This window comes from Physeter macrocephalus, unplaced genomic scaffold (assembly GCF_002837175.3).
Source record: "Physeter macrocephalus isolate SW-GA unplaced genomic scaffold, ASM283717v5 random_191, whole genome shotgun sequence".
NCBI classification, from domain to species: domain Eukaryota; kingdom Metazoa; phylum Chordata; class Mammalia; order Artiodactyla; family Physeteridae; genus Physeter; species Physeter macrocephalus.
Window position 1 is genome coordinate 25,543 of NW_021145469.1, and position 22,814 is coordinate 48,356.

Below are 22,814 nucleotides of genomic sequence, written 5' to 3' on the forward strand. Positions count from 1 at the left end.
CTGGACAGTGGCCTTATATGATTTATGATACCCCTTTGTATGTCCTAATTATTTACAATAACTTATAAAGAAAGAAGATTTCTCTTTCTTCCGAGTAGCGTGAAAGCAGTGTGCCCCACGCCTGCCAAAGGGGAGGGCCCGTACTGGTGCTCTTCGAGGACTAGGCTCCTGCAGGTAGCCCCTCTCCTGCCTAATCAATGTACTCCTCTGAAGGACCATTCCACAGCCTTTAAACAGCATCTGCTACTCCCTTCTTTAAAGACTCTTCTTTTATTGCCGCATCCCCTAAAGCTAACGTCCATTTCTCCATCCTCCCTCCCAGACATGCGGGAAAGAGCTATTTACTCTTAGCGCCTTTCCTTCCTCACTCTCCAGCTTGCTTCTGTGCCCAGTTCTCCTTTGAAATTGCTGTCGCCAAGTTCACGGGTGACGTCTGCGTTGACCACCAGATGGACATCTCTGCCCTCGCCAGCAGACGGCAAACTGTCCCTCCTTGAAACCCTGACTCTCCATACCCTCTCATTTTTCTCGCACCTCAAAAGCCCCATCTTTTCCATCTTCCTTGCTGGCTTGATTCTGGGACACCTTTTCTTCTCTCTCCATCTCCATCTCCTCTTTGGTGACTTCTGCCAGTTCCATAACTTTCAATGCATCTGTGAGCTCCCAAATATACACTTCCAGCCCAATTTGACATAGCCACATGGATGCCCAGCCTGGAAGAGGAACATAAAATTCATCATCCAAACACTTCTAAGCACAAAAGCGGGTGCTGTGAAATAAGCTGGAACCACAGACATAACTCGAACAGTCCCAGGGAAGACTGGGACATATGGTCGCCCTATATTAGTGTGGCATTTCAGTCATGTTCAAAATGGAAATCTCCAATCAGTCCTAAAATCTGTCCCTCACTCTGATTCCCATCTCAGTAAAACCCATTTTTCTCAACACAGAAATCCGGGGGTTTGAATGATGAGCCCCACCATCCTTGCACTCTTTCCCCTCCCTCATCTGCCATACAGTTTATGCACAAATTCTATAACGTCTACCTGCAAAATATACCTGAAGTCTGACCACTTTCCTGCATTTCCAGAGCCAGCAGCCTCGGCCAAGCCACCCATGCCTCTTGCCTGCTAACCAGCCTCCCTCCTCCTGCTTTTGTGCCTCTAAGTCTGTTCTCCTCACAGAAGCCAAATGAGCCTTCCAGAGCTTACCTCAGACCATGGTGCCCCTCAGTTAAAGCCTGCCACAGGGACTTCCCTGGTGACACAGTGGTTAAGACTTCATGCTCCCAATGCAGGGGGCCAGGGTTCGATCCCTGGTCAGGGAACTAGATCCCACATGCATGCCGCAACTAAGAGTTCACCTGCTGCAACTAAGGAGCCCGCCTGCCGCGACTAAGACCCCGTGCAACGAAATAAATTAATTTAAAAAAAAAAAAGCCTTCCACAGTGAATGAATAATTGCCATCCCCAACGACACGGATGAATCTCACCAACAGGAGGTTGAATGGAAGAAGCCAGGCACAAGGGAGAACAGACTGCACGAGTCCTTTACATAAAGTTCAAAACCAGAAAAAACTAGTCTGTTATCAGAAGCCAGGAGAGTGAGTACTGTTTGTTGATCCGAGTACTGGTTTCACAGGGGTACTTGGTTCGTGAAACAAATTCATTCTGCTTAGGTACATTATGACTTTTGTACTTGGCATACTATACTTCAACCTAAAATTTTAACTTGTTTATTGTCTAGACCACTCTACCACCAGATTTAGGCTCTGGGGGGAGTGGTAGAGGTCTTGTTGGCTTTTTCATTGCTGCAGCCCCAGAGCCTGGGGAGCTGCTAGGCACACAGAAAGCACTTGACTAGTATTTACAGGGCAGAGGATGCAGTTAAGGCAGCCAGACCGGCAGCACAGAGAACCCGGGAGGCAACAGCAGTGACCCTTGGGAGTGATGACTAGATCCAAACCGCGCCTAGAGCCCAAATGGAGAGGAAGAGAGAGCTGAGAAAAACTCAAGAGGTAAAATTAAGCTGGTGGACTTGCTGATTTAACTTTCCAGTTATCTCTTACCTCTCCGAAGATAACAACAACAGTCTTTACAGTGGCCCTAAATCCCTCAGTGGTCTGTCCTCAGCTACTCTCTGATTTCTTCCTACATCTCCCCTCTCACCCCCTCCACTCCAGCCCCACGGATCTCCTGCTCATCCTGAACCTTTTGAGCAGCTCCCACTCCTCTGCCCAGGACACTCTTGTCCCCATGGTACCAACCCTTGCCTCCTTCTAGTCTCTGCTCCAAAAGTCACCTCCTCAGGGAGGCCTTCCTTGCTTTATTTCTCACCAGAGCTCTCACCACCCTCTGACAAACCATGTATTTCACTGTTGATTTATTTCCCATCTCCATACACTGCTGGTTTGTAAGAAGCGAGATCCCATCCTAGGGACTCGCTCTTAACCACCGCACTACAGGGCCGCAGGTGGCTGCTGCCACATGGACACCCTGCACTCACAGACAAGGGCTGACCCCAGCCCTGTGCCAAGGTGCCCCCAATTGCTCCCCCCAAATCCTCAGGCGCTGACAGCCTCCAGCTGGAGCTGGTGCTACTGGCAGCCTGCCCGCCCCCGTCTGGCGGGCGCCAGCTCCAGGCAGAAGGGCTGGCGTGTAATTAGAAACCCCTCAGGCTCCCTAATTGCCAGTTCTTCGCCCAGACCAGGAGGCTGGTGCTATTCTGAGCCGCCTTTGTTGCCGGCTGCCTGAGGTCTGTAGAGAGGAACAGGCTGAGAGCAGAGCCAGGCTGGCAAGGGGGTGGCCCTGGGCAGGGCTGGTGAAGTCAGAGGGACGGCACGGTGGAGAAGGGCTGGCGAGTGGCCAGAGGCCAAACGTGGCACAGAGAGGGCTGCTGCTCCTGGGGGCCCAGCCTGTGGCCTCCTCCCGCCTTCCTCCAGCCCCCCTGCTCCCCACCCACGGCCCAAACGGTGACATCAAAGCAGACAGGCCCATTCATTCTTTATTCAGGTGGCATAAAAATCACTACAAAAACTTTACAAAAGAGCCTTCGGGAGCTAATGCCCCCCACCCCTCAGCCACTGAGACACCAGGCAGAGGGGACAGAGGGGAGAGGAAAAAAGGGGAGTCCTGGCAGTGTTGGTACCTCCGAGGACCAGCGGGGAGACTGAGGCGACAGGGTGAGCTGGAGGCTGGTGGGCCCTGGGCAGCTCGGGGCAGAGGCAGCTGCGCGGGGTGCTCGACCTCCACCCGCGTGTTTAACCCCACGACAGTCCTCGGCACCCCCGGGCCACCCCGTCTCCCCAGCCAGGGTGTCCACTCCTCCCTGTCCCTCCCTCTCTGGTGAACAGGCGTGGAGGCGACCCAGCCAACTTAGGGAATAACCTACCTACCTTCCTGACAAAAAAATGAATCCACAGCTGCCCTTCCGCCCAAGCCCCAGACGAGGACACCCCCTGAGCCCCTTTGGAAGAAATGACGCGGGATCAAGGCCCATGGTTGCCCGATGCCTGCCCTCCTCCCAGCGCCGCCCCTCCCCAGACTCCCCAAGAGGAGACGAGAGGATGGCTCCCCTCCTCCCCTCTCCCAGGCTGCCCCCCAGGCCCCCGCCCGCAATCCCACAAAGCTGTTTGGAAAGAGTCACATGAGTTGAGAGGCTGGTCCAAGCAGGGACTCGGGATGCTGGCGGCCACAGCCCCTCACTTGGGGCTGCTAGGTTGGGGGTAATCCTCCTCCGAGGGGGGCGCAAGTTTTAAGTCGGGGCCGAAGGGCTTGTCTCCGCGGGGGAAGGCTTTGTGGCGCTGGACAAGGTCCCCGTTGTCAGGGGAATCCCGCTGCTCCTTGCGTTCCGGCTGCGCACCAGGGTTGGGGTTCCGCACGCTGCCCACAAAGAGGGGCAGGCTCGTGCTGCCCTCGAGGATGAAGAAGAGGAAGGGGCGGTTCACGCTGAAGGAGGAGAGGGACATGCGGGACATGGCCGTGCTGGTGGTCGCGGCCGCCTCCACGCCGGCCTCTCTGAGCTCCAGCATGGACTGATGCTGCACGCTGGACACCACCAGGCTCTGGTCTGAGATCCCACGCAGGTCCGGGGCCTGGAACAGTTCCTGCAGGCCTGCCCAGGCCAGGAGATGGCTGGTCAGAGCTGCCTTCTGCCCCATACGCTGCATGGACCTGCCTGGGAGGGTGTCTGGCATCCCGGCCAGGGAACACCTTGAACCCACAGACTGCTGGTTAACTCCTATTTAACCTCCATGTATCAGCCTTAAAGGCTCCTTCCTCCGGGAAGCCTTCCCTGAGCCCCTGCCCCGAAGTCCAGACAGATAGATGCCTTTTCAATATTTCCCTGGGTGGACTAGAGAGAAGCCCTCTGTCTTATCACTTAACGCTGAATCGTAAGTACCTGATTCCTCCTCTGCCGACCCCCTGAGACTGAGCTCTCTGTACGTGGCGGGCTCCTCGTGCCTCTTGCGGGAGAGCCAGCGAGGCTCACATGCCACCCCGGCTCTCCACCCAGGATTCTTTGCCATGCTCAGTCTTGGGCAGAGCCGGTCCGCATTCCCTTGCCCCACCCCCTGCCCAGGACAGAGAGTCCGAGGGTGCCTGTCAAAACCTCTCACCTCCCTAAGCCCCGGAAAAGGCCAGGACACAAGTCTAGCTCTGACTCAGACCTGCCGGCTGGGGCCTTCCTCCTGACCCACCCCGTCCAGCTGAGCCGGGAGCTGTCCCATGCCGGGCCTCCTTACCCAGCTGGCTGAGGATGGCCACCAGGTCCGTTTGGTATTTCAGATGCAGCTTAGGCAGCTGGACCTTGGTGGGCCTCTCCCGCAGCAAGGGCTGGTGCAGGATGCCCCAGCTCAGGTTAGCCAGCACCTGGGACACGTTCCACTCAAAATGGGTGGGCACGACGACCACAAAGCTCATGTTGTTCTTAAAGGGGAAATGAGCCACCTACAGACAAGGCAAGGAGACAGCATGAGGACCAGAAAGCACCCAGGCCGAGGTGGGGACTGGGCCAGCACCGCTCATGAGACAGTCCATCCTTCACAGGTGCGTGGGGGGTCTCGCTGAGCCTCCACTTCCTCACCTGTGGAGTAACACTACCTGCACACACTGCAGGCTGACATGTGACGGAAAGAGATAAGCTTTTAAAGCTTCTGGCCGAGTGTCTGCACATAGGCGGCGCTCACTCAGTAACTGGTAGTTTTCTCTCTCCTCCTCTGCTACCAGCTAGCCCGTGACTCAGGGTGAGGAGCCCCCTGTGTCCGCCTCTCACTTCCATGCGTACGATGGACCAGGTTGCCCTAGCGGAGGAGCCGCTGCCAAGGCTGGTACCCTATCCACTCCTCTCTCCTCCAACAGTGACTTTGCCTGGCTGTGTATTTATACTGTGATTTGGGGTAAGAGTTCATGTGAACACAGTTTCCGCAGCTAAAGAAGTGTGAAAACCACTGGGCTCCATGGGCCCTGGTGGATGTCACTCCTCGGGCTCCAGGCAGAGCACCAGGGGGCGGGACCCCTGCGGCGGGAGGGGGAGTGCCAGTGTCTGGCTACACGGGCCAGCCCGGCAGAGGGCGGGCGAGACAAGAGGAAGACCAAGGAGGGCCAAGGATGGAGACGGAAGGGTGAAGGAAGGGTGGGCAGGACACAGCCTGGCAGGAAGGAGCCGCAGGTGAACCAGATGGACCACGTGTCAGGGGGAACCGGAGAGAAGCTGGGACACTGCTCCAAGGGCCTGCCTGGCCCACAGCCCCTCTCAGAAGCGGCCTTGGGAAACTAGCGAACACTGCCGTCTCAGCCACAGCCGACTGGCCCAGGGGTCAGCCGCTTAGGCCAAGAGGACCATGTTTAGGCTGGAAGCAAGGGAGGCTGCACCTGAGATGGCTTGACATAGCACTCCCTCTAATCAGAATGTTCCATCAGGATGCTGACAAATCCATCCCAATCAGATCCTCCCTTCCAAGGAGCGCCGTGTGAGAGCTCAGGTCGCATCTCCCAGGCTTCAGGGTGCTGAGGCCCTGTGCTGCCCCACGACCCATGGGTCCTTGCAATAAACCCCCACACCCTAAGATCACCTGGGACTCAACCCAGTGTCCCTTCCTCAAAGAAGGTTCCCTGACCACTCTAGCTAAAATACCTTTCCCCCCACTATCTGAAATTATCCTGTTGATTTATGTTTGCTCGTGCACTGTGTGTCTTCCCTCCCCAGAGCAAGGATCTGGTTTCCTTGTGCTCCACTAATCCCGCAGTGCCTGGAGCCTCAGTTTCCCGGGAAGGGGGCACAGCGAGACCTTTCAGAGCCACCTGCCCCGGAGACGTGACTGCGAGGAAGGTGGGGCACCCCCCTGACCCCTGTGTCTGCTCCACAGGTGCCCACTCCCTTCTCCACCTCCCAGCACCCGAGCCCAGGCTGGGGAGTCAAGGGTGACCTGGATCTCAGGCTGCTCCAGCAGAAACCAGCGCAGCGGGTACGTGTGGGCTTGCATCATGTCCACCGGCACCGTGAACTGCTCGTCCAGGTGGAAAGTGTCTCTCTGCGTGAGATTCGGGTCGAACTTCCTCCTCCAGAAGCCTGAATCCAGCAGAGGGCAGGGGCCATACAGACCGGGACCAAGGTAGATTCTACCCCGCCGGTCTCTTCCCCATCCCACCCAGAACCCATTTAAGGGATGAAAGGTGGAGGCTGAGCCGCCAGGGGCTGCTGTGCCAGGTGATACCCAGGTAGTCTGAGGTCTGTCCCCTGGAGCGATTGCAGAACCGGGGCTTGCGTTCTCCCCTGCCCTGCCATGTTCCCAGGAACCTCCCCTGGGTCTTGGTAAGACTCGGTTTCCTCCTAGGGAACTCTCTCCACAGCAGCCCCATCCAGTTCCTGGGCCTCCGCCCTGCCACACCATTACCTGTCTCCCACCCTCCCGGCCCAGGCCTGGGGAGGAAAAGGGACCCTCAGAAGAAAGCGTGCCTACGGGGCAGGGGTGGGGTCTGAGGGCGGGGACCCGAGAAGGGGGGGAGCGCACCCTGGAAGTGGATGGCATTGAGCAGAAGCAACACCGTGTCATCCGGCAGATCCGAGAGGAAATCCTCAATCTTCCCCTCTGTGGCCTCCTTCACCCACTGGTTGATGTTTGCCAGGTCATCCCTCTTCCTTCCCGTCAGGCTCATGGGCTTTGCACCAAAGAGCTGTTCTGATTGTTCCAAGAAGTCCTCTTTGATGGGAAATCCTACACGGAAGGGCCCACAGGCTGTTGTCAGGACTTGGGCCCCACAACCACCTGTGCTCCGACTGGCTGCCCACACCCGTCTCCCTCGCCCCTGTCCACCCCGGGGCACAACCTAGGGAGTGTCTGCCACCAGCACCTACCTTTCTGCAGGTACATTCTGGCAGCCAATCGGAAAGCCCCTGGGCCCAGGTCCTGGCAGAGGCGGCTGAGCAGGTGGGGTAGGCAGGGCCCTGAGTCCACGTGCAGCACCTGCTGCAGCCTCTGCAGCGTTTGGTTCTGAGCACCTGGAGGGGACGCAGCAGCTGTGGTCCTTCCCGCCCCCACTGCCCTCTCCCACCCCTCTTGAATACCTACAGCGAGCACGCCCACGAGACCGCACTTTCTCCTCCCATATCCTGAACTGGTCCGAGGGACAGGACTCCCAAGTTTACTTTCATCTCTGTTGCTGCCAATCTGGGCAACCTCATCCTATTGCTTTCTCTCTCTGGGGAAGGTCCCACAGTGAGACCCTCCAGTCCAACGGAGACATTGTACCTATCGTATTCTCGCACAAAAATCACCAGAAGCACACCCTGGGCCCAACCCCTGGGATTCTCATTCACAGAGACTGGAGTCTGCATTTTTACCAAACATCCAAGTGACCTTGATGGAGGAAGCAGCTGCTCGTAAACTCTGGGGTAGGTAGTGAGTTCCTACTGGCTTCCCAGCCCTGCCGGTCTGGACAGGTGCTCCCACAGTACCTAGTGCCAGGTGAGACAGTGCCAGGGCCACACTCAGAGGCGACAGGATCAGGTTGGGCCTGGTGGAGCTTTGGGCCACCAGGGAGAAGAGGTCTGTGGTGAAGGCCATCATGGCCTGGGCCAGCCTGCGGGTCTGCTCCGGGTTTGGGGACCACTTGCAGTCTCCTGGGGCCTTCTTTGGGGCAGTCTGGCCACCAGGCTCCTGCGGGGACAGATTAGGGGTCAGTGGGGTCAAGGGGTCAGCTCCAGGCTCTGTGTTAAAGATCTCCTGCAAAGCCCCTGTGCTGGGGACAGCAGGGCCTTGTCCCAGTCCAGACATGGGCAATGGCATTCAGGGGACTAGGTCCCTTCCCCCGGTCCCCCCCCCCCCCCCCCTTCAGGCCTCAGCCTCACTGCCACCCTCCCCCCATTTCCTTGCGCCTGCTGATGGCCCTCCTCCCTCAGGCCCCGCCCACTCTTCCCCAGCCCCACCTGGTTGTACCTGGTTGCCCAACTGCCTCACTGCCACCCTCCCCCCATTTCCTTGCGCCTGCTGATGGCCCTCCTCCCTCAGGCCCCGCCCACTCTTCCCCAGCCCCACCTGGTTGTACCTGGTTGCCCAACTTGAGGAGGGAAAGTGGGGGTAGCTTCTGCTGGGTCTGCCCGCTCATCAGCTGAAGAAAGGAGGAAGCAGATGGAGAACAACCCTTCCCGCAGGTCTCCCCACCCTGCACCGGCCACAGGCGAGGCCCCCTGGGGCCTTCCTCCCTGCCGTGCCTCTCTCTCCCCAGTACCTGCAGGCCCAAGGGCTCCATGGTGCTCACAGGAGAGAACTGCTGAGAAAGGAACGAGGAGAGGCGAGGGAACCCCTAAAGCCAAGACCTCCCTCGACCCTGCCCCCCTCCTCTTTCCCCGAGACCCCTGGCCTCTCCCGCAGCCGCCTCCCCGCCCCACCCAGACCGCGGCCCAGGCTCACCGCTGAGCAGGGGCTTTGCAGGCAGGACAAGCTGAGCGCCAGGAGCCCCCAGAGCAGCGCCATGTTCCTGTGCGGGATGGGAAGCCTCCGTTCCTTCCTCGCGCCCACCCCGCCGTGGAATCCCACCCTCACGCTCACCCTCATGGCTCAGCCAAAGTCCTGAGCCATCACCAAGGAGGGGGACAGCGACAGGGGCAGCACACACGCCCAAAGCACAGCGCTCTGAGCGGTGAATTGCTTGAACTCCTCCCTGAATTGCTTTTTCCGCTTTGTGTTTTCTGGTTGTTCACTTTTCATGCACTGAAAATGTTTTTGTTCATAGGAGGGACATATTACCCAAACAAAAAAATGTCCCCATTCTTCAAGGCCTGGTGTTGTGAGTCAGACCTGGGTTTGAATCCAGGCTGAGCCTCTTGGCAGAGGACGTAGGACATCTCCCTTAACCCCTCTGGGCTTTGCCTCGTCTTGTAAAATGGTGGCCAAAGTCCCTACCTCTACCCGTGTGTATTGCGGGGACCCACCTAAGTCAGTCTTCGTGAGCCCTGACTACACGGCCTGGCACTCAGCAATGGCTGTTGTCAGCCTAGCCCAAGGGCCCTCTTCTGGGAGGCCTGCCCTGAAGCCTCCACCGTACCGGGGCTCCCACCCCGGAGCTCCTATCCAACCGGCTGTCCATCGGCCCACCTTTTCTGGCTGGTCTGCTCTTGCCCACAAGGGTGGACGGGACTGTGGTCTCAGCAGGGGTGGCGGGCTGGGCCAGAGACTGGCCTTGTTGACCCAACAGCAGAGCCCAAAGAATGACTCTGGCCAGAGCCACCTTTGGACTTATGGAAAACACAGGACCTGTCCCCCTCTCTGCCCCAGGCTGGCTCCGGGAAGCCAGGCTGGCAGGTGGGGATGGGCAGGTCTTGGTCCGGCCTCGGAGCAGGTCTCACACACACCCACCCCGCCCCCATCTCAAGCATCCTTCTGTCACCCCTGGCCCCATCCCCATCCCACACAAGGACCCTTGGCCAGGGCCCTGATCTCCAACCTGGGCTTTTGAATCTTCCTGGCAAGAAAAGGCTTCCAGTCTTTCACTTCCCAGAGAGACCCCGCCCCAGAACCTCCACCTTGGTTCCTCATCACCCCAGGAGGCGGAGAAGTGACAGGTCTCCCGAATAAACTCAGCCCAGACCCCCTCGGCAAGGTGGGCAGCTCCAGGCCAAGCCACCCATCTTACCTCGGCAGGCTCCTTGCTGCTGCACACGACGTCCCTCCGGCCCCACCTGGGTGCTCCCCACGCTCTGCCCGGGTTCCAGCCAGCCCAGCTGAGCCCTCCCCTCCCACCAGGACCTTTGCTCTCAGCCAACCCCTGCTCCAATTGCTTTCTCTTCTGGTAAATATTGACCTGCACATCCGGTTAAACATTGATATCGGGACCAAAAACCCCTTTCCCACCAAGGCATCTAATACTGCGACAGCTACCTGGAACCCCCGTAGATGTGGGTCCCACTTGAGCCTGGAGAAAGGAGGTTCAAGAGACGGTCGATGAGGCTGTCCTCAGCTGGAGGGCAGATCCAGGAAGGACAGGGGCCTTCCAGTGACCCCGTGAAGTGAGAGGTTATCCCTGTCTTAGGCTCAGAGAAGCTGTGTGACCTGCCCAAGGACACAGAGCTGGGCTCAGAGTTACATCCAGGTTCCTACTTCAAACGTCCTTTCCTCTCCCCCATAACTGCCTCCCCCTCCCAAGAGGAGGGAAGCGGAAGCTGCAAGAGACTACGCAGGGAAGCCAGGATAGGATGCCCACCCTCAACCCTCACATGCCCAGGCTCCTGGTTGGATGCCTCCAGCCTGGTCCAGAAGGCAGGGGTGGGGAGAGAAAAGATGTGGAGGGACACAGCCTCTCCCAGCACCCTACTTCATCGGGAGCAATACCTCCTTACCCTCCTCAAGGGTGAGGGTTCTGGAAACTGGCCTGAGGCTGCACGAACCAGAAGCCCTGTACCCTGTACCGCCTGAAGAACAGCGATCGGGCTGCCTCCCCGCCTCCTCACCCTCTCCTCGCTGTCCCGGAAGCTGCAGGGTTTCAACTTTTCCCCACCCTGGCACCGTCAGGAAAAGCCTCACTCAGGGACCTCCCTGGCGGTCCAGGGGTTGAGGCTCCGTGCTTCCACTGCAAGGCCGAAAAAAAAGAGAAGCCTCACTCGGTTCCAAGGCTCTTCCAAAGAATTTATTGATCATATTTACATCTATTGCAAAGAGTGAGAAGGCAGCAAAGGCCCAGCCTCAGACCTCATCTCTGCTCCAGAATGTGAGGACCCGGGGATGCCTGGGTCTTCCTGTCCCCTGGGGGAGGGAGACCTGAGATGCAGAGGTGATCCTTCTTGCCCCTTCTTTCAGGGTCTTGGACCCGCTCCCCCAGGGGCTCTGGACCCAGGGGCTGTCTCATCAGCTCAAGGCACAAACACTGTGGTGACAGGTGGGCAGGCAAGGCATGGGGTCGCTCCTGGCAGGCACCACCGGGCCCAGTCCATCTTCTCTCCTTCGGTCCTGCCCTCTTTCTTCCCCTACTGGTCCCACACTGGGCAGGGCCTGCCTGGGAGGACACTTAAACCCCCGCCCAAGGCCCCTAACTCCTGGACCATGGCCAGCCCTTAGAGGCTGGAGTCCAAGCACCATCAGTGTCCTGGACTGGGGTGGCATCCCGGTCCTTGCAGGACAGGGGCAGAGAGAGCCCAGCAAGGGGTGCTGTGGCTGGAGACTGGCTAGGCAGGGAGAGTCTCCCTTTCCCTTCCCAGAGCTTCCTGTCCCCATGTGGATGCAGAGGGTGGAGCTGGGGAGAGGAGAGGGCAGCGATGCTGTCCCCAGCCTCTCCCTCTTGCTTCCTGCTGGCTCGGTGGAGCAGCGTCGCCCCAAGCCATGAACGAGATCCCTTCTGGCAGCCTCAGGGGCTCTGGGGGTTCAGGAGCCCAGACCTCCACGCCACCTAAGCTGGCAGGCCACGTGGGTACCCAGGGCAGGGGGCCTGAGGCTTGCCAGGAGGGATGCTGCTGGGGAAACAAAGGTGAGGGATGGACTCCCGGAGGACGTGTGTCCACCTCCCCCTGGCCAGCTCTCGCCTCGGACTATGCCAGGAGGCGGATGACCCCGTTGTCTGAGCCCAGCAGGAGGTGGCGTTTGGTGGGCAGCAAGGCCAGGCTGGCGAGCGTGCCGCGGAAGTTCTCGGAGCTGAGCTTGGTGGTGGCCTGGGAAGGCGGCTCAAGCAGGGAGCAGACGCCGATCTTGTTGGCCACGGTGCCGGTTACCACCTCGCTGCCGTACAAGTCGAAGGTGTGGATAGGGTCGGATGCTGACTTGTAGTGATGTGTGGGCTTCTGCTCCAGCTCCCTCCAGACAGTCAAGGAGTGGTCAGAGGAGGAGCTGACCAGGACACTGCCCTCCACCGCCTGCCCGGGGAGAGCAGGGCCTCAGCAAGGCCCTGGGTCTTCCTGTTTCCTCCCCCAGTGTCTCCCAGGAAGACAGGGCGCCCTGAGCCGGGGACAGGCTGCCACCCTCCCACGTTATATTAACGTTAGTTAACAGGAATATGTTAAGTGTCACCAACCTAGTCATCGTTATAATTTGGGCACTCACTACGTCAAGCATTGGATTAGGTACATTAAACGTCTTACCGTGGTTAATCTTCACAACAACTCTACGAGGAAGGTGTTGTCATTGTTCCCATTTTACAGAGGAAAACACTAAGGCTCAGCAAAGTTAAGTAATCATACAAGGTCACAGAACCAATAAGTGGCAGAGCCAGGATTAACACCCAGGCTGACCCCAGAGACCTCCTGATGCTTTCTTGGAAAGTCAGAATTTAGAGGCACCCAGAACCCGGGATCCCCTGGGGGGCCCTGGAGGGAACCAGGGGCGGCCTGCCCCCAGCAGTGGCAGTGCCTGTCCCCTGGCTGCCACTTAGGATGGGGAGGGAGTCCCAGTTGCCTGGAAAAACCCTCCCACAAAGACCCCTGTTCCTCCCCTCCTGCACCTCCCTGAGCAGCTCCCTGAGGTCTGTGATTGAAAATGGGCTGGGGGTGGAGGTGGGGGCAGGATTCCCATGCCCGATCCGCCCCTGCCCGCACCGGGACAGCCCAGCTGGGGGCATGGACTCTGCTCAGTGGTCTGGGGGCAGTAAACAGCCTCCCAGCTGAGCTTTATTTAACCTGACTGGGTCATGGACAGGGCCCGACCCCTGATCCTCCAAGCAAGACAAATATGGACAAGGGTTACTCATTAGAACATCACCAGGAAGCAGCAGGCTCAGCTCGGCCCCCCGGTTCCACCCGGCGGCCAGCCTCCTGCCGAGGCCCCCGTGGTGCAGCTGGCGCCTGACCCTCCCTGCCCATCAGTCCTCGGGCAGGTATAAGGGAGGTCAGCTGGAGCCTGTCCTGGGTGGGCTCTAAGCAGAGGTGAGGGCTGGAGCCGTCAGCCTGGAGGGGAAGGGAACCTGGTCTGTCACCTTGATCTGCAGGATGTCCCCTTCATGGGCAGGCCAGCCACGCAGAACCAGGCCCGTACGGGTGTCCAGGAGCACCATGAAGCCCGAGGAGAAGCCGGCCACCACACTCCGGCCGCTGGGGCTGACAGCCAGGGAGCGGACAAGCCCAGGGTTCAGCCCGCTGCTCAGGCGGAACTCATGCTGCGGGCAGAGGAAGGCAAGCTGAGGCGCCACCGCCTGCTCCAACCCGCGTCTCCCCGAGGTCCAGTTCATCCCCCAACCCACACAGCTGGAAGGCCTGAGCCTCGTCCCCCATCAAGGGGGGGGCTCCCCAAATCCCAGAGCCAGAGTCCCACCCCCCACCCCCCAGGGTTTGCTGCTGCGGATGATCTGTCACCGAGGAGAAACTCTGTCCTGGCCTCCTCTCTTCAGGGGTCTCTCCTCCCTGCCAGGCACCCAGGCCAGGGCTCAGGGAACAGGATGCCCCTGACCTGCAGGCCAGGCTTCCGGCAGTCTACAAAGCGCAGGGTCGAGTCAGAGCTGGCCATGGTGATGCTGGTGTGGGGGGCGGGCATGACAGCCACAGCAGTCAGGGGCACCCGGCTGTCCGACGGCTCCACCATGCGAAGGGTCTTCCCTGGGAAGGAAACGGCACGGTGGATCTGTGTCCCGGCCACTGATGGAAGAGCCCCGACTCCTCCTATCTCCCCAACCGACCCTGTACCTGCCTCCCACATCCCAGGAAACCTCAATAAATGCTGCTAAAGATGTTTCTTGACCCTCCCACCTTCCTACTTCCACGGCCAAGCCAGGCCCCTCTCTTCACACAGCACCCCCGCCGAAAGCTACCTCCCCACCACCTACCCCACTGCTACTCTACCTCCTCACCCCTGCTTTTTAACCTTATTTCTGCCTACAATGATGACAAAAAATAAGTGAGCAACTGTTTACCAACCAGGTACTATGTGCTCCACGTTAAGCCAAACCCCTGTGCGTTATCTTCTAAAGCAGCTGTTCTGATTCCCATTTTGCAGATAGGAAGACTGATACTTCCAGCAGCAGAGTGACTTGCTCAAGGTCACTCGGCAAGTAAGTTGGCAGAGCCGATCCAAACTTGGGTATGACAGATTCCGAGTCTGAGATGCTCCCCTCTGTGGCCTCACCGGGTCACCCTCAACCACATACCATTATACCCCAACCCACCACCCTTGGTGCAATACAGGACAGCCGCAACAGAACAGGCCTCACCTGGGCCCGCTCACCTGTGAAGGGGTCCCAGACGTGCACAGCCCCGTCACAGCTCACCACACACTGCGGGGCCTCAAGCTGGCCCACAAAGAAGACACTCTTGCGGTGCTGGGCATAGACGAGGCGTGAGGCTGTCTCACTGGTGCCGTCCCCAGAGTTGTAGAGGGGCCAGAGGCGCACGGTGCGGTCCTTGCTGCCACTCAGGAAGAAGTCCTCGCTGCTCAGGGGCACCACACACTTGACGGCCCCTGAGTGGCCGGGGAAGCTCTGCAGGCGGATCTGGTGGAAGTGAAAGTGGGCATCCTGCTGGTTCACGCCGATCTCGTACTGCCAGTACGCCAGCCAGTTCCCACTCAGCCCGTGCGCGCTCCGCGGCAGCTCTCGCTTCAGCACGTTGTCCTCGCTCTGGCTGCCGAGGTCCCCGCCACCCACCCCGGAGATGGGGCCCAGCGGGCCGGGGCTCTCAGGCTGGGAGTCATCGGGGATCTGGATGCGGTTCCCGACCAGGACGCTCCCAAAGGTCCCCGAGTGGCCGTCGTCCTGGGGGCAGCCCCCACCCTGGGGGTCCCACTCAGGGCCGGTGCTGGGCGCGGCGGGCTCCACGCTGGCAGGGCTGCAATTGCTTGGGCTCATGCTCTCCAGATACAGCCCCGCCAGCTCCCCCACCAGCTCGTGGTTGGGGACGATCTTCCGGATGATGTCACCTGGATGGGAGCGGGAGAGGTCCTGAGATTAGGGGAGATGGCAAGCGATTGCCACCACCCACCCAAGGGCTTGGGAACCACAGAAGGCAGGGCAGGTACTGTCTGTGCAACTCTAAGCAAGTAACTCTTCATCTCTGAGCCTGTTTCCTCCCCAGGAAAACGTGGCTTCCTTCCTTCAGTATGGACACGTGAGCATCTTCCACGCGTGCTGCGTGCCACGCTGGGCATCAGAAACAGAACGGTGAACAAGACAGGTCACGCTCTCCCTCCCACAGCCTAGATTGCAGTGGTGGGATGACAGCATATCTGACCGGGGCTGTTCATCCTATTCAGGGCGATGACACACGTAGACGCTTGGCACAGGGCCCGGCCTATACGGGAAGCTACGTGAACAGTGGGCTGCTCGTTCCTCTCAGACAGCTGCTAAGACGTCAGTCCGGCAGCCTGGCTCCCCTGCCCGCCCCAGGGACAGGCCAGGCTGCTCCCGTGCCTCCTTGCTGGCCAAAGCTCAATCCCTGTTTATGTGTCACTGGGACTCAGGGGCCTAGGGCCAAATCCCTTTGCTCTGACCCAGAGAACTGTGCTTAACGCCCACTCCTGACTCTAGGGGCTGGGGGAGCATGGGGCCCTCCCAGGGGAAGAGTTGTAGCCACAGAGGCTGGGAGGGGAACGTGATGGGCCAGTACCCAACAGGCAGGAGAAGGGCACGTAGATTGTATACGCCATCTCCAAGGTGAACACCTTCTGCAGCTCGTCCAGCAGGGTGGGGTCCACCAGCCGCAGCTGCCCGTCGGAGAAGGCCACCTTCGGCAGCTGGCCCTCACTGCGGCCCACGGACTCCAGCTTCAGATCCTGTGGGCAGGAAGCCCGGGGAGTCAGCGGAGGCCACGGCCCCTGGCCAGCCCACCCCAGCCAGGTAGGTCTGCCCACCTGGTGCCGAAGCTCATGCAGCTGAGAGAAGATTTGAAAGAAGGTGGCCACGGGCTCGCTCAGGTGCTGCTGGACCATCTCCTGTCCGATGCGCAGGCAGATGAGGGCGATGAGGCTAATGGTTTTCATACACAGGACAGTCCGGGCCTGGGCTCCGCTTGGGAACCTGGAAACAGAGCTTATTCGAGCTCCAGCCCCCACTGACTCTGCGGGGCTTTCCCAGATCTATCCAAAGCTGTAAACGAAAGGAGCTATAAGACCAGCTGGTCCAGACCAGACGAGGAAACGAAGGCACAGACAGGTGTAGCTTGCTCAGGGTCACCCAGCTGGGATGAGAACCAGGACTCCTGACGCCCCGCACCCCAGGTCGCCCCCTCAGCTGGGCTGCTCCCCTGTGGGGTGGCGCGGGGCCCTACCCCGTGACGAGGGAAGTGAGGAAGCTGAGCACAGGCAGCAGGACCTCGTGGCTGATACGGGGCAGGATGTCCATGAGGGTGGTGTCTGAGAGGTACACGATGATCTTCTGGGCCAGAGTCACCGCTGCCAGCAGCCCCGCCTCCTTGCGGCTGTTCAGTCGACTGGGGCCTGAGGTACTACCCGGGGCCACCTAGGGCCACAGAGCAGATGAGGGCCAGGTTGCCTCACAGACTTCCGTGAACCCAAAGAGGTCCTGGGTGGGCCCTCAGCCGCCCAGACCCCGGCTGCCAAACGGTGACTGACCAGGTAGCTGATGTAGGGCAGGTACTGGTAGGTGAGGACGGGCTCCCCGTACAGGTGGGCGACGTGGAGGAGGCAGCTGAGCACGGGTCCCGATACCACATCGCCCAGGATTGGCCTCTTCTGGTAGACGTTGCCCACACACAGCGGGGGGCTCTCGCCACTGCTCACGGTGAACTGCTGCCGCGTGGGCCCTGCCAAGGAAGGGCCAGCAGCCTTGAGTAGCTAGTGGAGGGCAGGAGGGAGGTGGGCCTTCAGGGACTGCGGTGGCCGCTCCTGCTCACTCTAGCTCGGGGTCTCCCCGTGCCTCACCCAAGGAAGGAAGGAGCTTACCCACTGGGACCCAGGACCGGGCCAGGAGGTGGTCCGAGGTGAAAGTGGGAAGGATCCGCTACAGGGGGCCGAAGATGGGCAAAGGGCTGGGGGAAGCCCCATCCCCGGCCTTACCCACATAACACGACGTCAGCAGGCGGAGCAGGTTCCGGGCCACGTGGCGAGAGGCCACGGTGGGGCCGAGCTTGGCGGACAGCCAGCGGACCATCTTGCAGGCCGTATCTGCAGGGCGGGAGCGGGCCCTGAGCTCATCAGATAACGGCGGCTCACTACTCCCCCACCCCACCCCACGGAGCCCGCCTAGCCGACGCGGACTCCAACTCTGCCCAGGAGCCCAGCCAGCGCCTGGCCACCACCCTCCCTTGAGCAGCGGCAGAGCTGGCCTGTGGGAGTCTGGCTTTGGGGCTGCTCCAGGCACCTCTACTCGGGAATACCCTGCAGGAAGGTGACCCTTTCAGTGAACCTCCCCCAGCTCTGAAATGAGGCCCTGGCTACCACCCCCTCTGGCCTCTTCCCCTTCCGCTTCTCTTCACTCTCTCGGTCTAACCAGGCTGGCCTTTCACAGATTCTTCAGTGGAACCGTGACAGCCTCAGAGCCTCGCACATGCTGTTCCCTCTGCCTGGAATGCTCTTTTCCCACCGCAGAGCCTACCATTTTTGCCCAGCTACCTCCTCCTCATTGAACCTCAGCAGGCCCTACTTCCACGGAAGCCCTCTCTGACCCCTGAAAATGAGATCTAAGCCCATGTTATATTCCCTCGTGGTAGCCAGCCATGTTGTTTGTAGCACTAACAGAACTCGTGCTTACGGAAGACTGCCTACAGCATGGATGTGAGCTCCAGGAGGGCAGGCCCACGGCTCTGCTGCGTGTGGATCTGGTCGACCCGCTGCTTGGCACAGGGCAGGGGCTCCGCACATGATGACTCTTAGACCAACACCTCCAGGCCTGAGAACTCACCAAGAAGGATCTTCTGCTCTTTGCCCTCCGACTGCTCGCTCAGTGGTTCCTCTTCTTCCTCCCCGTCAGCCCCGCCGTCACCGGCCACAACCGTGTCCATGGACAGCACCGTGTTGGACAGCGTGAGCTCAGACGCCTCGGGGACCTCATCTTGCTCCCCCTCCCCCTCCTCCAACACCACACAGCCTTCCTCCTCCTCCTCTTCCTCCTCCGAGCCCTCGCTTTGCTTCAAGTCCTGGCTGCTGTCACCTGACCTGAGGCTGCTCTTGTCCACCGGGGCGCCCCCGTCGTCTGCCACCCGCTCCTCGCCCAGGGAGGTCTCGCTGGTGCTGCTCTTGTCACTCAGCCGGCCCAGGCTCACAGCCTCAGCCTCCTGGGGCTGAGGGGACTCGGCCACGTAGAGCCCGGCCTGGAAGTCCTCTGTCTCAGGGAGGTCGGCCTGGTCGTGGAAGCTGACGCCAGACGTGTAGTCCAGCAGCCCCAGGCCCGAGGAGGCAGCGGGCTCCCCATCCATCTGGATCTCCTCCCCAAAGGCACAGGAGCTAGGCCTGGCCCCCGGGAGCCCACTTTCCTCATCCTCTGCAGCCCCCGCCAGGCCCTTGCTTTCCTCCTGGGAGGCCTCCACACCCGCCAGCACCTGCAGGACGTGGGGCAGCAGGTGGACGAGAAAGGCCTGCAGGCCCAGCCGCACCATTAGCTGGGCCACAAAGCAGTCGGTGTACAGGTAGAAGCGCCCGTGCAGCCGGCAGGGGCTCTCGTAGGCACCAATGAGAGGCTTCAGTAGGTACTTGTTAGCATTTTTGGGGCCCAGTGCCTTGGCGACAGGTTCAAATAGGTACCAGGCCGTATACACGGCGGTGTGCTCCTCAGACATGAGTGACAGCACAAAAGGCAGCAAGATCTCCAGGCCCTCGGGGGTGATGTCACCCAAAACTGCACCCAGTTGCTGCCAGAGAGCAAAGACCAGCTCCCGCCCCTGGGCCTCGTCCTCCACGCGCCTTGCCTGGTACAAGAGGATGAACTTGTGCAGCGCAGGGAAGTACGGAGGGAAGGGAACCACGGAGCTGAAGGGGCTGAGGAGCTGGGCCGGGCAGGGCGGGGGCAATCCCTGGGAGACGGGCCTGTACTCGAACAGCGGGTCCAGCCTGCCCCTCCCTGCAACCACGGGGCCTTGACGGCCACTGAGCTGCAGGAGCGTGTCCAGCACGGGCTGCAGAGACACAGGGACCTCCTTGGGATGGCGTGTGCAGAGCCCCCGAACAGACTCGAAGCGTACCCACAAAGGCGCATCAGGCTGCAGTGTTCGGACCCTGGTGGCAAACACCATCTCAGCCAACAGGACACCCAGCGCCTGCATGTCCCGATGGAAGAGGTCCCGTAGCTGCACGGCTCGCTGGACCTGGGGCTGCTGAGGCACCTCCAAGCGGCCCCCCAGGCCTTTGGTCAAGAAGTTGCCCAGTTTCTCCAACTCTTCCAGAGCCTGCAGAGGACCGAAGCCCTCCGGAAGAAGAATCTTGCCCTCCTCACCTTCCCCGGGGTCTACCCCAGCAGCTTTGTTCCGGCGGCCTGGTCGAGAGGCTGAGGCCCCCGAGAAAGGCAGGAGGCCTGGAGGGGCTTGACTAGAAGAGGAGGAGGAGGAGGAGGAGGAGCAGGAGGAAGAGGGGCCCAGCTGGTCACCTGCCTTCCCAGTGAGGGAGATGGAATCCAGAGCCTCTGTGGCCTGCTCCAAGTCATCGTCCCCCACCACGGGCCTGTCCCTGGCCCAGGCAGCCTCACGGGGAGTGGCCTCCAAAACTGGCCTGCCCGTTCCATTCGTAAGCTGTGCTGGGAAGTCCTCCCGGCCTGTGCTCTCCTGGATGGGCTGGAACAACAGCCTGGGGATGAGTGGAGGTTCAGGGGCAAGGGCAGGGGCCCCGGCCAGGCGCCGGGGGTGCGGCTGATCAAAGAGCTGCACCACGCCGTAGCTGGTCAGGTGCGTGTGGGCGTCCACCAGGTGCAGACACACATTCTTCTCCTTCACGGCCTCCTTGCCCTGGAGTTTGTAGCCAAAGGTGAGGTCAATCCAGTGGTGTAGGTCCTGGGACACCTCTCGGCTCTCCAGCAGCGCCCGGTGGGCAGCCACGAACTCCTGGCTGGAGCTGCACCAGGCCGGCACGTCCAGGTCAGGCATGTCAGGGTGGATGGAGCAGAAGATGGCGGGATCGGTGTAGAACTCGGGGATGCACTCATCAGGTGTCCAGCTCTGCATACGCTCCATGCTTGCAGGATACTCGTGGGGCTCCCACTGCGCCCGCACGTGTCCACAGAGCACCGACCGGGGGGTGCGCCGAGCCTTGTACACATAGTACGTGATGTCAGAAAGCACGTCAGAGATGTGGTGAGGAACGTGCGGCGGCTCCCCGCCCCCGGCGCCACCTGCCACAAACGCCTGCCGCGTCATCTCATACGTGAAGTCCAGCTGTTTATCCCCCTTGTTGAGGCGGAACTTGGACTTGCGCAGGTCTCGGAAGCGCCCCCGGGGCGTGGTGAAGTCCACCACCCAGGGCAGCACTGGGTGGTAGTTGGGGTCCCCCTGCCGCCGACCTGCCAACCGATTCAGCTGCATGAGGTAGTGGAAGTTGCTGATGCGGCCATGGACCCAGTCCAGCACGAGGTCCCTAAGTTCCTCCTGGCAGGTGGGACAGCCAGGTCCCCCTCCTCCCTCCTCTCCAGGCTCAATGCCTGCCCCATTTCTTGCTACAGAGATCTCCTCATTCTCATCCTCTCTGAGCTTCTCGTAAGCACTGAGGTCCAGCCGTAGCTCACTGCAAAGCTTCTCATCCACAGCGATGTGGTGCAAAGATAGGGCCCCACAGGCCAGTCCCTGGCGGTGACAGGCATCCATGGCCCTCAGCACGCGGAAGAGAATGAAGAGCACCTTGGCTTGGCTGTTGGTCAGCTTGGCAGGGCTGAAGGTGACCACATCATGCAGGGAGAACTGCACATAGGGGTGCACCACATACAACATCTCTGGTGACTCCAACAGAGCCTCAGCTCTCAGAAGACTGGGAGAGGCAGGGTTGCCCCGAGGAGGACAGGGGCCATCTCTGCCATGTGATGGGCACTGGGTAGCTTCGCCCACTGGCAGGAAGGGGCAACCATAGACCCTCTGCAGAGCTTGTCGTACTGAGTCCAGGGCAGGGACACCTGCAGGGGCCGGGCTGTGACTATAGGGCTGCCCGTAAGTGTGATATGCGTGGCGCCACAGGTTGCGATAATTCTGGGCAGCCACATCCTGCATGAAGCGAGTGAGGGTTTCCGGGCTGCCGGACCCCTCCTCAAAAGGCAGGGAGCCCAGCGGGTAAGAGAGCCTCCGTTTCCGCAGCCCGTGGACCTCCACTCGCGTCCAACCGGGGGGCAGCCTCTGCACGGAGCGTTGCAGGAGAGTTCTGACTTCCGCTTCGCCCAGGCCTTCAGCGCGGGGACACGGTCCCGGGGGCAGCCGGCGCTCGCGGAGGCTGGCCAGCCAGCGCGCAGGCACTAGGGCCACCACGTGGGTGCCCCCCGGGGCTGGAGCCAGCTGCCGGGCATCGATGTTCAGGTCTCTCTCCACGCTCCGGAGCAGCTCCTCCATGTCGGGGCTCGGGGGCGGTGACCAGCCGTCGGCCTCGGTGGTAAGAGCGACTTCCCTCCTCCTGCTCCCCAGGGCCATCCCCTCCTGGCCGCCTGGGGGGTGGCGCGGGGCTGAGCCCGGCCACGGCCCTCCTCGCCACAGCTTCCGGAGTGCCAAGCCGGGTGGGTGGGGATGGGAGAGGGACAGGGGCTGGGGCGGAGGAGGCGGGGGTGGGCCGGAGACAGAGGGGGCGCGGGGGCGCACTTACCCCTCAGCAAGGTCCCGCACTCCGGGAGCGGCAGGGCGGGGGATGCGGGGCGCCACCGCCGGGCTCCACCGTGACGGGTCAGCTGACGCTGCTCACGTGATCGCCCCAGCACGGAAACAACCGCACGTGGCTCGACTGGTCCGGGGGACCCCGCCTCCCGCCCGCGCCACCGCCCGGCCGGCCTCGGCGCCCTCCCTCCCAGCGCTCTGCTGGGCCCGGTGGCGGCTTCGCTTCCTCGGGGTGAAAGGGGCAGGGGAGAGGGATACTGAGCGACCCACGGGATTTCCCCTCCCCTCCTTATTTCCTCCTTCCTGTGCTGGGTCGCGGACCTAGGGAGGCTTTCCCTAGAGATGGCAGACTTTAAGTGGCTGACCATCCCTGCCACCACCCCACCTCCCTCTGGTTTTTACCGAGAAGAAACCCGAAGCCGAGATGGGACTTTTGCCAAAATATTTCATCAGTAACATTCCATTTGGCCCTCACAACACTCAGTGAGGTAGGAGGGACGGTTACTATTTATATTTTACAGGTGAAAACCAAGAGCCTCCAGGCAGAATGGAGACTTAGAAGGTGGTGCACAGATCCTTTTCCCTGGAGTCCTCCCCACTGACAGACCTCTTAACGCCTTTTTTTTTTTTTTTTTTTTTTTTAATTCTGGGCAATCTGGGGGAGAGAAGAGGCCCAGGACAAA

At 60.5% G+C, this 22,814-nt stretch overlaps 2 protein-coding genes across 8 annotated transcripts; both read right to left on the bottom strand.

Moving 5' to 3' along the window:
• Nucleotides 1-2,981: 2,981 nt before the first annotated feature.
• SERPINF2 (serpin family F member 2) lies at nt 2,982-11,048 on the bottom strand. Of its 5 annotated transcripts, none has more exons than XM_028484520.2 (11): nt 10,948-11,048; nt 10,379-10,549; nt 8,912-8,978; nt 8,730-8,771; nt 8,547-8,609; nt 7,957-8,158; nt 7,357-7,500; nt 7,013-7,216; nt 6,428-6,570; nt 4,745-4,949; nt 2,982-4,113 (listed from the first exon to the last, which is right to left on the bottom strand). In XM_028484520.2, exons 3-11 carry the CDS (start codon nt 8,972-8,974, stop codon nt 3,701-3,703), a joined length of 1,479 nt encoding a protein of 492 aa, XP_028340321.1. In that variant the 5' UTR covers nt 8,975-8,978; nt 10,379-10,549; nt 10,948-11,048; the 3' UTR covers nt 2,982-3,700. The 5 variants fall into 5 exon arrangements, with proteins under 5 accessions (XP_028340321.1, XP_007123600.2, XP_028340322.1 ...); XM_007123538.4 differs by having other exon boundaries at nt 3,618-4,113; nt 8,730-8,768; XM_028484521.2 differs by lacking the exon at nt 8,730-8,771 and having other exon boundaries at nt 3,618-4,113.
• A 42-nt stretch (nt 11,049-11,090) lies between these two features.
• On the bottom strand, nt 11,091-22,192 carry WDR81 (WD repeat domain 81). 3 transcript variants are annotated; one of them, XM_024127810.2, is made up of 10 exons: nt 18,264-22,192; nt 17,420-17,527; nt 16,976-17,166; nt 16,672-16,862; nt 16,256-16,421; nt 16,012-16,177; nt 14,636-15,325; nt 13,865-14,010; nt 13,395-13,574; nt 11,091-12,339 (listed from the first exon to the last, which is right to left on the bottom strand). In XM_024127810.2, exons 1-10 carry the CDS (start codon nt 21,952-21,954, stop codon nt 12,019-12,021), a joined length of 5,850 nt encoding a protein of 1,949 aa, XP_023983578.1. In that variant the 5' UTR covers nt 21,955-22,192; the 3' UTR covers nt 11,091-12,018. The 3 variants fall into 3 exon arrangements, with proteins under 3 accessions (XP_023983578.1, XP_028340320.1, XP_054938576.1); XM_028484519.2 differs by lacking the exon at nt 18,264-22,192 and adding an exon at nt 18,114-18,232 and having other exon boundaries at nt 11,100-12,339; XM_055082601.1 differs by lacking the exons at nt 11,091-12,339; nt 13,395-13,574 and having other exon boundaries at nt 13,817-14,010; nt 14,622-15,325.
• Nucleotides 22,193-22,814: the final 622 nt, after the last annotated feature.